The sequence below is a fragment of the Maniola jurtina genome, chromosome 3, assembly GCF_905333055.1.
Source record: "Maniola jurtina chromosome 3, ilManJurt1.1, whole genome shotgun sequence".
Classification (NCBI taxonomy): Eukaryota; Metazoa; Arthropoda; class Insecta; order Lepidoptera; family Nymphalidae; genus Maniola; species Maniola jurtina.
In genome coordinates, this window is record NC_060031.1 from 12,573,106 (window position 1) to 12,587,051 (window position 13,946).

Genomic DNA, 13,946 nt, shown 5'->3' on the forward strand with positions numbered 1-13,946 from the left:
AATTTTCAAATTTCTTCAAATCTAAACCCCGTATTTTTGATGGTGTTAGCCTGTAAATCAAAAAGAGCCAGGTGGCAACCCTACTTCGACCTAGACAGAATGAAAAATTGTTTTCATTACTCGGCATGCCTACTGCCATAGTGTGACAGAAAGTGTGACGGTAGTTGTGACCTCTGATTGGCCGACTCTCTTTCACTATTTGCTAAAATTGATGATTGCAACAACAATTTTTTCTTTTTTGTAATCGAAAACAGAACACGGACGTCAAACAGGTTGACTAATTGCAATCATTTCTGACCGGCTAACATTGTTCCGCTAGTGGCTCAAACTCACTGTCGCAGCAAGAACATGGTAAATTCAGCCAATCACAGCAATTTGAAATTTGGTTATCACAAATGTACCGATCTAGGAACCGAGAATGCACGAACCAGGGCAGATAGAGATAAGAACAATAATATCATACGTAGGAAATCGACGGGGGATCGTTGGCAAGGATAGCCTTAACATGTTAGGAATTTGGGAAACGTAAGTCAGTGTCACGTAGATATTTAGCGATCCACTCGTCCGCCTGAGCCGTCATCTCTTCGTCGAAATACTCTCGCCATCCGCCTGACTTGCCTGTAACAATTTCCGAACCTTAAAACAGGACGGTTCTGACTCTTTCTTGGTTTTTACTAGGCGACCAAATTATGAGGGAAACTTAAGAGGGCTCTCTCCGTCACTCGTTTCCACTCGTTTCATACAATCGTAGTTCCAATTTCATTTGAATATTAAGCAACCTAAGTCCATGAAATGCAGACATATTCTAGAAACTAATATCTATGTCTGTGGTTTTCCAGATTTCTGTTAAAATATTCGGTTTCAAAGTTACGCGGTCTTAAAATTTTCATACAAATCTTGGAGCCCCTGTAATTTTAAAACTACATATTTTTAGAAAAATCTAAAACACCACAGACACAGATATTAGTTTCTAGAATATGTCTGCAAAATTTCATGGACTTTGGTTGCTTAATATTCAAATGAAATTGGAACTACGATTGTATGAAACGAGTGGAAACGAGTGACGGAGAGAGCCCTGTTAAGTCACTGTCGCGTAGATGCTTCGCGATCCACTCGTCCGCCTGGGCCGTCATCTCTGCGTCGTAATAATTTCTCCGTATGTGGATTAATACAAGGGTTTTAGACCCTCAGTAATAAAGAATTATCATGTTCAACTCATCACCGGCTCATTACTGAGCACCGGTTTTCTCTGAGAATGACTAGGTTTTAAGCCATAGTCCGCCACGCTGGCCAAGTGCGGATCGGCAGATTTTACACTCCTTTGAGAACATTATGGAGAACTTTCAACCTTCTATCGATCTTTTCCTTCACCGTTAAAGCGAGTGATATTCATTGCTAAAACGCACATAACCTCCGAAAAGTAGATATATAGATAGAAGTCTTTATTGCACACAAAAAACATGTAAACGAACAACACAGAAGGAAGAAACCAGAAAAAACAATTGTGTGCAAAGGCGGCCTTATTGCTTAGAGCAATCTCTACCAGGCAACCTTTGCTGAAAGGAGAAGCTAGTGTTGAATAGTACCAAGTCGCAAAGAATTATTCGAAATTATTTAAAAAGCAATTAAAGAGCATCGGGATCGATCATTAAACCCCCCGACTTCCCAAATAGGAAGGTGACATTTTAACCACTCGCAATATTGAATGCTACTTACAGAGAAAAACTTTCGAATCCCAAATTACGAGGATCGAACCTAGGCCATCAGAGAATCGAACCTAGGCCACTCAGATAAAAGATCGCAGCACTTGCCACTATGCCACGGAGGTCATCACAAACATTCTTACCTTTTCGTATAAAAGCTCCGTCGCTCGTGTACACGCCAACCTGCTGCAACGTCTCCATGTTTACAGATTTGTTCTTCTTAAAGTTATCGAAATCAAGATGCTGTGCAAGCTTGTTAACTTGTTCGTCTGAAAGTGTTTTGCCATAAAAATCCGCGACACGTTTTATAGCTCCAGGTAAGTCCTAAAGAAATAGAAAATCAATCTTTTGATATCAATCACTAAAAACCAGTCAAGTTCGAGTCGGACTCGCACACCTATGTGTACCATTGTACAAGAAATAAACACTTTTCAGGGTTCCGTACCTCAAATGGAAAAACAGAACCCTTATAGGATAACTTTGTTGTCTGTCGGTCTGTCCGTCTGTACGTCTGTCCGTCTATCCGTGTGTCGTGTCTGTCAAGAAAGCCTGTAGGGTACTTCCCGTTAAACTAGAATCATGAAAGGCAGGTAAGTAGCAAGTAAAGGAAAAAATCCGAAAACCGTGAATTTCTGGTTACATTACACAAAAAAAAAAATTAAAATGTATTCGATTACTAAAGCGCCATCTATATGATATTTACTAAATCACATATACGAGTAGATGGCGCTGTTGTCATTATTTTTGCAGTGTTGCATATAAAAATGTTAAAATGTTTTGTACATCGATGGTTTTGTACGATGGTACGGAACCCTTCGTATGTGAGCCGGGCTCGCACTTGACCGCTTTTTTGTGATGTAACCACAAATTCACGTTTTCGAATTTTTTCCATCACTTGTACTCTACCATAAATTCTATAATAATGTTAACTGTACTGACTTTAATAATGATTGGTGCAAGTTTTTCGGAATCGACCTACAGGAACATTGTTCGGAATATCGATCCATCTTAATTTAAGTACCTTTATGATTTCCTCATAAAATAAGAATAACATGTTCGGTTGGTTCCGCTTCTCCCAAGCTTCAAGCACATGTTCACAAAACGGTCCAGATAAAACTAAAAAAACAAAAAACGGAAGTTACATTAAAAAAAGTAAGGGTCTCCAAAATTTTTTTCTGAGAAAGAGAATGAAAGAGGAGAAAATTCTGAATTCATGAATATAATAATGTATTACAATATTAAAATAGATAGAAAAATAAATAATTTTACTATAATATTTCAGCGTTTATTATGACGATCGTAGCCGGGTTTTAGATTCCAACTTTATTTCCTTTTTAGGTACAGAACCCTAAAAAATTACATAATCTATCCATTATAATTATTTATTTATTATAATGTCTACTTTATCCTTACCGAGATCTGAAACAAAATACTTCCAAAATTCCTTGAATTCCATATCATATTTTGACATTTTCATCAACTTGTGATGATGATAGTAAGAAACAGCGACGTCTCTTGGGTCGCGAGCCACATATACTACCTATTGAACAAAATATAATAGAGACACTTCATAAAATTAAGTCTTACAATACATAAAAATATTTTTTTATAGAATGTCGTAAAACCTTTGTCTTATCTAAGAGTGACTGTGGTAACAGTGACAGCGGCAGATGGCTCTTGATGAATCTTGGCGAAGGCATATCCTCTAATTCCTTAATGGTCATCGGTATTACAGATTTCTTCAATAGGTCTACTTGATCTTCCGAGTAAGAAAGTTCAGATACACGAAGTATTCCTGACAATCTAGAAATATTGTAAGGGTTAATTTCTTAATATTTTTTTATGTTTCATGATAGTTTTGATATAATATTTTGATGTTGATATTACCACGGTGGCGCTTCCAAACAATGGATATTAGGTACATACTTTTTTTGTTTTAACGTATATTATGATAATGTTTAGATTTTTTTATTTATTTTTTATAGACCGTATGTTTTAAGTACACAACTTATATCTTAACTGATAAAAAATATTTTAGTAGGAAAGATGAATTTAAGTAAAGACCCAAGTTATACAACTACGCATAGGCGCATAGGCGCGTTCCCTCTGATGCAGAGAAAAGAAAATACTGAGAAAACAAGCACAATATAATGTAAATATCTCTGAATCGCGTATCGTCAACCTAGATCAGAGTGGCGATTGACGAGCGGCTGTATTGCATCGCTTCAGCCCACGGACTTGAAATAGCTTCATCCCGTAGTTTAATTCCTAACAGGCTTCAGCCTATGAACTGTGTTATGCTATGTGAACTGTATAGTCTCTGAACTGGCAACGGTACTGTCACAATTCTGGCAACTTTATAGAATGAAGGGAAATGCTTCTTTCCTTCAGCTAAATAGTGACTAGACTATAGCTAAATAGAGTGTGATAGTGATAGTAGTTTATCATTACTAACGATTAACACTGGAGAACGACTCTTCTTTGTAAAATTCTTAATAACCGCTTAACAAATTGATAATCCCAATGAATTCCATTCATTTAATTCATCATGAAACGCACTTTTTGTAAAAAAATCAAAAAATTAAAAAAAAAACAAAACATTTTTATTCAATTAGACTTTTACAAGTTCTTTGAATCGTTCTGTAGTTATAACTTTGGAAGTTGTAGGTTCTTTTTGAGAAAATCGAGTCAGAGTAGCGGGTGGCCCGGTTTATTTGCTATCGAATGTATTTCGAGCTACGCTTTAATTTACATATTGCTATTCACAACAGTAATAGACCAGATTAAAAAAATATAATAAGTATAAAAACTTACTCTAAGTATGGGAATCTTTCATTGAGCAGTGAGGATTTAGCTTTCTGGTAATCTAAATTATTGCATACCAACCACACTAACTCTTGAGTAAGAGTGGTTCCTGCAAATAATAGGTCTTTTAGTTATGTTGCCAATAGGCGGAGCGTCCTAGCCTCTCTTTACTCTTACATTTTAGCTAGTAGATACATTCCAATATGAAAATAGGTATACCTAAGTAAGTAATATTATGTAGATATTCACTGACTTTGCACCATAAATGCATCAAAAAATATTTAGCTATTCGTAATACCGAAAAGTTACCTGCTTTTGGGTAAGTAACGACGAAAGTGTCGTCAGACCTCAGCGGTAAGTTGTAAATGCTTGGAAGTACTGACATGATTCCGGCCTGGAAAATGTATTGTTTTGGGCCAACCCGGACAAAATATAGCTTATCACCTACACAAAAAAGCAATCTTTTATTAATAACTATTATCTATTCATAATAATTTATAATATTACTCCATTCAAGAGTGAATATGCAACTTCTAGACAAGCGTGCTCCACTTAGGCTGCATCATCACGTACCCGCAGGACTGAGTGCAGCCAAGCGCTAGTCTAGTAATGTCTAGGACTTACGACTACTGATGAATACTGAACAACTGATTTCTCGTGAAACTGGGAAAAGATTCTGGAATAAAAATATTAATTATTTCTGCATCAAACACATACATTCTTGAAAATCTATCTGTTTGTGAAATTCCAATTAAAAACGCAGGTTTTGCTAATGCGCAAATAACCGTAAGATATTATGACCTTAAGAAAGATATTTCGAAATCACAAATTGAAACGTTAAACTGGGTAATTTTTCGACTTATCACTGAAATGTGATTAAATTAATTATTATTATAAAAATTACCATATAAATAATCCTTGAACTCTAGATTATCCTCAGAATTAAGCAATTCAACCTCGTAAGGGAAATCTTTACTAGGCTTATAATCCATCATGTAACGTAACTACTTTAATTTAGATTTATTTGAAGTATTTATTATTACTACTTGTTTTTTTATTTATATTATTATTAGTTATTACACACAGCTTGTGATAAAGAAGTTCTGAAAGTGTGCCTCCGAAACAATTTATATGTGCCTTTAAGTAATCATATCCCGTTTTTTAGGGTTCCGTAGGCAAATGGCAAAAAACAGAACCCTTATATATTCGTCATATCTGTCTATCTGCCGTAATATGTCACAGCCACTTTTTTCCGAAACTTAAAATTAGGATAACTATACCAAATGGGGTATCATACGAAAGGGCTTTACCTGTATATTCTAAAACAGATTTTTATTTATTTTTATGCATGAAAGTTTTTGATTTATCGTACAAAATGTCGGAAAATTACCCGAGTACGGAACCCTCAGTGCGCGAGCCTGACTCGCCCTTGGCCGGTTTTTTAATCTTTATTTGTCTGCAAGTAGTATTCAAAAATATTTGCCTAAAGATATCTATATTGTATTTAAATTTTCCGGAATTAGGCACGAAGATAAAAAATTAAATTTTGTATTTCGGCAGAACTATTTGCTAACTACTTATAATGATACGAATTTAAAGAAAACAACAGTAATGCCAAGTCATCTTAATATTTAGGAAATATGAAAATTCTCAAGGATTTTCCGTTATCGCTAGCAAAATATGTCAACCTTTAATTATAATATCTCGGGCGTTTTATTGTAAATAGATAGATATATTCTTCTGACTTCATCTTAATATTATATTTGATTATTATTATTCTTTATTGTTGATTTTTTTAATTTTGACTAAATTTTGTATTTTTTCTATATAACTTAAATTAATTTAAAGTGACCACTTACTGGCTATTTCTTGAAATACTTATTACGAAAAAACCTGTTAAACTTTTTTAGAGACTTTCAATTCTACCTATGTGTACCGAAATCTCCTAGATTTCTGAACCGATTTGCGTAATTTTTTTAAATTCATTGTTCTATAAAAAAAATTGGATTCCAACTCCTCAATCCTGATGCTGCAGGGGACCTGACCACCCAAGTGGAAGGGATTTAAAAACTATCGTCGGTTATAAATTGATATTGAAGTTATCTAAGTACTTATATCCAGTAAACACTTTGTCGTTGACCTCGAGGACCCAACTCCTCAACCCTGATGCTGTAAGGGATTGCATTCCTAAATCCTGGTGATCCCTCGTAATTTTTAAAGAATCATCCGTTTAAATGTTTTTACGTGGTACAGAAACAAGTTGGATCCCAGGGACGGGCTATTACGGAGGGGCTAATGTTGTCCTGGGAAATCAAAAGTACCCACGGGATTTTTAGAAACCTAAATTCACGCGGGCGAAGCTGCGGGCATCATCTAGTGAGCATAATAAAAATGTGAAAGTGTCTTTCCGCCTGTTTTTCACGGCACGGATCCGTGACACTTTGTCACGTGTTTGGATTTTAACGAAAAATAAGTAAAATAAATAAATAGAAGATTTATTTTATATCTGTTATTAATAATAATACAATTGTTACTTATATTTTAACATATTAAAATTAACAATATGAGAAACGGAAGTCGGTGTCACGCAGATGTTCCGCGATCCACTCGTCCGCCTGAGCCGTCATCTCCGCATCGAAGTGATCTCGCCACCCGCCTGACTTACCTGGAACAATTTTTACAATAAGTTTTTCAAAAATATCGCTGTCGAAAATGTTTTAGGTATGCAATTTTAAGTTACCTACTATTATTAATACAATATAATAGTAGAAGCCGTGAAATACTAGTGGTAAAGACGTCGGTCTGCTATTCCGGAGGTCGGGGTTTTGAACCCGAGACTGAATTTTCGGAGTTATGTGCGTTTTAAGCAATTAAATATGTATTGAAGCAATACATCGTGAGGAAACCATGCCTCAGACTTCTCCATAATGTTCCAAAGGTTTGTGAAGTATATACCAATCCACACTGGATCAGCGTGGTATGGCCATACTCTTCTCACTTTGAGAGAAGACTCGTCCTCAGTAGTAAGCCGGAGATTGGGTAATGATGATACAATATGTAATAATAGTGTGATGAATCGATATACGTTGGGTTCTCAAGGTGCCTGAATGGCGATCTCGCACCGGAAAGCAACGTGTTGGCAGAACTCTCCACTAGACAGACGACGTCAAACGAGTCGCAGGGAGTTGGGTCGCTGGATCCATGGGACCCACCCAAGACCTGAGTGCGTGGAAGTAGGTCCAGCAATGGTCGTCTAGTCTTATTCGCTTTGACTGAATTTTTGGTCATGTTAATGTATTGTATTATACCCAATCGCGTGTTTGAATGACTAACTATCGATTGAACTAAAAATATGTTAAACATTCGCAGTTTTGAAGGCTTACGTTCAAATATACCTACCTACTATGAGCACTATATTTCATACCTACTCTTAAAAGATGTGAAAATCAAGCACGATTGAGGATAGGTATTAGGTACCTACCTACTACTAGCGCCACCTAGTATTTTATAAATATGTATTATTTACAATTTTATGCTAGATTACCTACATTGAAAATAAATATACGTAGGTATTATAAGTATCACTCATTCTAGGTTCATATGTACAGACCAATAAAGAAAATCGATTGATGATAGATAAATATATATTCATTTCTTTCATAAGTTTCACCTTTTCGTATAAAAGCTCCGTCGCTCGTACATATGCCAAGTTCCTTCATGTCCTCCATGTTAATTGATTTGTTTTTTTTAAAGTTATCAATATCAAGGTGGTCAACCAGTTTGTTTATTTGTTCTACGGATAGTGCTTTGTCATAAAAATTCGCCACACGTCGTATAGTTCCCGCCAAATCCTAAAGAAATTGGGAATACCTACTTTAAGAAATCTTGTATTCTATGGACATCTTATAAGAAAGTACTTATATTAAATTATGATATTTGTCTATGCAACACAACAATGCAAATATATAAAGTTTAGGGAAAAAACAAAAAGAAGAGAAAAAGTAATAAGAAAGATACCTACTAAAAATGTGGCCTATGTACTTATCTAGTTTATATGTATAATGAAATGAATACCTGGTTTATATAAGGACGCTTTAGTTAGGTTGGCTTTTTATACGTAGGCCTATATTAATTTCTACATTCAGGCTTTAATTTTCTTAAAGCAGATTTTTTAATATCATTTTAAATACAGTGTATTTTTTAACTGGGACAGTATGGGGAAATCCAAAACGCATCGATGTACGATGCCAAAACCATAAGAGATACAGGGAAACTGTCTTACATGCACATGGCCGGTTTTTATTTAACATGAGATTTTGTGCATGTAATGCATATTTCTACCGACCTTAATCATATCATCATAGAATAAAAATAACATGTTTGGGTGGTATCGCTTCTCCCAAGCTTCTAGAACATGTTCAAAATACGGAGTCCACACAACTGTAATTAAGAAAACAAAATTAATATGTTAGTTTGGCACGACCTTAGAACACGACATAACAAGATGCAGTCATAGATAATGACTATGATGCAGTAATCGTTGTTGAGGGAATTCTCATAGCTTTATGTGTAGCGCTGACTCTACCATGCAGCTAAGACACGAGCGGCGGCGTCAGCTATTTTATCACCGCAACCCAAATTCGAGTTTTCTTTAAAAAATGTATTAAACTATTTAGAATCATCCTATCTGTTACATCGCGTTGCGTTAGACTCAAATTCTATTTGTTACATCGCGTAGCAATACCTACACAAATTATTTTTATTATTTATTTTTAAATAAATAGTAATAAATTCATTGTTTCTGTGTCTTCCTTCACTAGGGTATAATCCATGTTGTGCTTAGTGTCCTTAGTGCGCCCACGAAGGCTCGGTTAATACGTAGATAATTTGAAGTGTGTAATCCTGACGTATCCGGTTGATCATTATTCCAAGCTTACTTTTAGTTTATTCATTTTTCAATCTTAATCCTCATCTTTCTGATATTGTGCCCTCATTTATAATCTTTGAAAAAAAATTGGTTGTCTGTAAAGTCGGTTTACTGACGATAGTTGAACGTGACAACAAAGGCCGATTGTGCTTCTTTGTCGCTCGTTCCGCGCTCTCGCTTGCACTTCAATCCTTACATGGAACGCCTCAGAGCGAGGTAACGCCGCATGAGTCATGTTTTTTCGTGCGTGCAGCCGGCTCTATCGAAATATAACACGTTGTCATGTCAAAAAAACTTACTATTATTAGAAATGAAATAATTCCAATAGATCTTAAACTCTTTATCAGGCGACAGCATCCTCAAAAATATATGAAATTTATAAAAGGAAATGACGACGTCTCTTGGATCTCGTGCTATATATACCACCTGGCAAAAAATACAAAGTACGCTAAAATAAGACGAAATTTTGCATGAAATACCAATGTATCATCAAAATATCATATACAATAGCGTTATAAGTGATGTAACTAGTACCGTCTTTAAAAAAATGCACTTTAGCAATTTGAAAGAGCTTGATAAAGTCATAAAAGAAGCTACTGTGGAGTTTGGACTATACTGTACCGAAATCTATATTTTCCTATTTCTGCTATCAAAATTTCATACCTACAAAACATTAATCCATACTATCCATACTAATATTATAAATGCAAAAGTGTGTCTGTCTGTCTGTCTGCTAAGTTTTCACGGACAACTGCTGAACCGATTTTAATGAAATTTGGTACAGACTTGGGATACATCCCGGGAAGGACAAGGCTACTTTTTATCCCGGAAAATCAAAGAGTTCCTACGGGATTTAAAAAGTCTACGCCGGCGAAGCCACGGGCATCCTCTAGTTAAGTATATTATACATATCTAAGCAGTGCATATATCTAACCAGTGTCTTTTAATTTATATGATACTTATCACAAGTATCTAAACCAAAAATTCTAGTCACATGATACAATTTTTATTGAAGTTTGTTTGACCTTTGTAGTGTCCAGTAACGTTGGTGGTAGTAGTGAAAGCGGTAGATGGCTTTTGACAAATCTTGGTGAAGGTATTTCTTTCAAGTCCTCAACTGTTAAAGGTAATTGAGATTTCCTCAGTTTTTCTTTCTGACTATCGGTTAGTGGGGTTTTTTCTACATTAAACATTGTCGATATTCTGCAAACAAAATAGCAATACAACTTGTCAGTTTCATAGTGGGTATTAGTTCTGCAATAAAACAGGATTTCACTAAAATTGAATAATACATGTTACATCAATTCGCAGCGTTACGCAAAGACAACGGGAAGTACTCTATAGGTTTTCTTGACAGACACGGCGACGGACAGACAACAAAGTGATCCTATAAGGGTGCCGTTTTGCCTTTTTAGGTTCGGAACCCTAAATAGACGACGTCCGCACCTCTCGAGAGACCTATTATTTTGGTCGCGACATCGTAAAACTGTAAACATGGCGTGCGGTTTCTTACCTACTGCCCTATTAGCTCGTTTTCCTGAACAAGGTGTAGACCTACCTACGTTATCCTATTCGTTGGAATCTTTTTTTAGGATAAACACTTACTCTAGAAATGGAAATCTTTCAGTGATGATTGTTGATTGAGCTTTCTCGTAATCTAAATTGTTGCATAACAACCATACTAGTTCTTGAGCCAAAGTTGTTCCTGCAAAATAACAAGAGGTATATTTTGTGGTATGAATTTTATTTTTCAATGAATGCTTTTTTTAAATATTACTACACTGGGTTCGAGATTGTTTTCAAGCAAAATTTTGTCTTCTGTAAAAGTGTGAATTACTAATAAAATATTTTAAAAAAACTTACCTGACTTTGGGTAGGTAACCACGAAAGTATCGTCAGAACGTAGAGGAAAGTTGTAAATATTTGCAGCTTCTGCCAAATATCCTTTAAACATGAAGTATTTTTTTGGACCAACGCGAATAAAGTCTGTATTGAAATCTACACATAAAAAGTTAAAATAAGAATTTTGCAGAAATCAAAATACCTATTTATCTTAGATTTTAGGAAGCAGGCAATTCTTTTTAATTTAAAATAATTATATGAATAAAAAACTAAACGAGGTCCTGGGTTCAATTCTCAGCGAAGGCAATGTCGAAGCTTATAATTTCTAAATTGATCTACCGACAAGGCCGTTCTTTTTTTTAATGTATGTTTCGCTGGCAATCCTTACATGGTTATCGGAGACTTTGTATAGGTTTACACGACATTTTTTGTAACCTTATTCTTTTTAGATTGTCACGAAACAGGTTCTTTTTTTTGTACTGTGATCATGATTTCTAAGTTAAAGCCTTACTTTTTTTAACTTATTCTATTCAAACTGATATTTATATGCATATGTAACTTAAGTCAATCGAGCATAATAAAAGAAACTAGAAATCTAAGCGTGAAGCTCACGTAGCGTAAAGCCGGGCGGGCTTTACCATACAAATATTATTGGCGTCACTCAGAAAAGCAGGTATTATTTAAATATTTTTATCGAATTATTGGAATGTCCTCTCAAACCAACACAAAAAACATCAGGTTCAATGTGTAGAGGTTATCCGAGAGTTTTAATCTAAAAAAAACTAATGCCAAAATAAATAATTTAATTAGAGCGTGATTGCTATCACAACATCTAATTATCCAGTTCACAATACAAAAACCGAAAATATGCGATATCGCCCCGAATCTCGGAAGGAGACTAAACTAAAACCTTCGAAACACCCGTATTTATGCAAGTTCAATCTTGTTGACCTCCTAGCAACAGATTGTATGACATCGAATGAGCCAAATATCGATTTTATCAAACTACCTGCATTAGGTAAATTAATAATTTTATATTATTTTTGACAACTCAAATCAATATTTTAAAAATAACCTTACAGTTCGGCCGTCCTGAATTTAACACGTCCTCGTGTTTCTAATCAATCTTGTCATGTCAGTCGCGGGCTTCCCTGCCCTAAGTCAAATCCAAATCATGGGCTATCCTGCCCTCCGTCAAATCATTAAAACCTATCCATGAACTGCCGAACTATCAGTTTTAATATCAAATCAATAATAAATCCAAACGACTAACCTCTCATTCGATGTACACGAAATCTGAATTACTTACTGCAAGTTACTTTCCACTTCACAAAAGACTAAATTCTTTAAAAAAAAACTAAAAATTTTAATCACCAAATCAAACTCAATAAAAATTTTAATCAAATGTGGGTTGTTTACAAAAAGATACCAAAGCGAAATTAAGACAACGTGAGACACATCCCACTTCTGAATTATTGGCGTCACTCAGAAAAGCAGGTATTATTTAAATATTTTTATCGAATTATTGGAATGTCCTCTCAAACCAACACAAAAAACATCAGGTTCAATGTGTAGAGGTTATCCGAGAGTTTTAATCTAAAAAAAACTAATGCCAAAATAAATAATTTAATTAGAGCGTGATTGCTATCACAACATCTAATTATCCAGTTCACAATACAAAAACCGAAAATATGCGATATCGCCCCGAATCTCGGAAGGAGACTAAACTAAAACCTTCGAAACACCCGTATTTATGCAAGTTCAATCTTGTTGACCTCCTAGCAACAGATTGTATGACATCGAATGAGCCAAATATCGATTTTATCAAACTACCTGCATTAGGTAAATTAAAAATTTTATATTATTTTTGACAACTCAAATCAATATTTTAAAAATAACCTTACAGTTTGTATGAGTAGGTACACGTGAAACAATAAAATATATTTTTTACTTTTTAGTGGTTTCGGAAGTTAGTTTTTTAATTAAAACAAAATAGTGGTCTAGACAAACACGATTTCATGCTAATTTAAGTCTTTGCAACAACTAAGTACTTACCTACTACTTTAGATAAATTTAAAACAAATTAATTTAAAGTAGTAACTTAAACTTTAAATTAATTTGAACAAATTAAGTCTCCATTAATAAAGATTAAGCATCTTTACCTTTAGAATATTCCATCAGTTCTTGGTTTTCCTGAGGATCCACTATTTCAACCTCGTAAGGAAAATCTTTTATTTTTATTTTATCCATGACGAACACTTAACTGTTCTGCAAAGTTTTTCGCTACAAGAGAAGACTACTTGCAAAGATAATTGTTAATATATATAAGAAGGAAAATTTTAGAGTTCCGTACCCAGAGGGTAAAACGGAATCTTATTCATGTCATCCTGCTGTCTATCTGTCTGTTCGTCTGCCTGTCTGTCCACATGTCATGAGTCTCTAGCTCATAGATAAACGAAATGAGTTACAAACCTGTAAATTTGGTATTTGGTGTAGAACGCAGAAACTGAATATTGAATTATGAATCTAATTAAGTTATAATTGAATTATAACTTAATTAGATTCCTAATAGTCTAATTAAAATTTACAGGAAAAGTCGTTAACAGTAACTAACAGTAGGCACACACACAAAAAAAACAGCAATGAATCTTTACAAACAAACTAAGTTT

The 13,946-nt window shown here is 34.7% G+C and overlaps 1 protein-coding gene across 1 annotated transcript; it reads right to left on the bottom strand.

Moving 5' to 3' along the window:
- Positions 1-508: 508 nt before the first annotated feature.
- Positions 509-13,558, bottom strand: LOC123879176. The gene is made up of 15 exons (XM_045926769.1): positions 13,440-13,558; positions 11,299-11,427; positions 11,041-11,140; positions 10,461-10,638; positions 9,735-9,861; positions 8,854-8,948; positions 8,179-8,359; positions 7,069-7,173; positions 4,818-4,952; positions 4,518-4,617; positions 3,329-3,506; positions 3,117-3,243; positions 2,725-2,819; positions 1,847-2,027; positions 509-618 (listed from the first exon to the last, which is right to left on the bottom strand). The coding sequence occupies exons 1-15, from the start codon at positions 13,525-13,527 to the stop codon at positions 509-511; spliced, it is 1,929 nt and encodes a 642-aa protein (XP_045782725.1). The 5' UTR covers positions 13,528-13,558.
- Positions 13,559-13,946: the final 388 nt, after the last annotated feature.

Bases quoted from the DNA above. Each gene is read 5' to 3' on its own strand.
- LOC123879176 (XM_045926769.1), bottom strand. From the start codon at position 13,527: ATGGATAAAATAAAAATAAAAGATTTTCCTTACGAGGTTGAAATAGTG. The intron at 7,174-8,178 runs GTGAAACTTATG...AAATTGTTCCAG, and splicing joins CGGAGCTTTTATACGAAAAG to GTAAGTCAGGCGGGTGGCGA. The intron at 4,953-7,068 runs GTTAATTTTAAT...TTTTTTGTGTAG, and splicing joins CGACTTCCGTTTCTCATATT to GTGATAAGCTATATTTTGTC.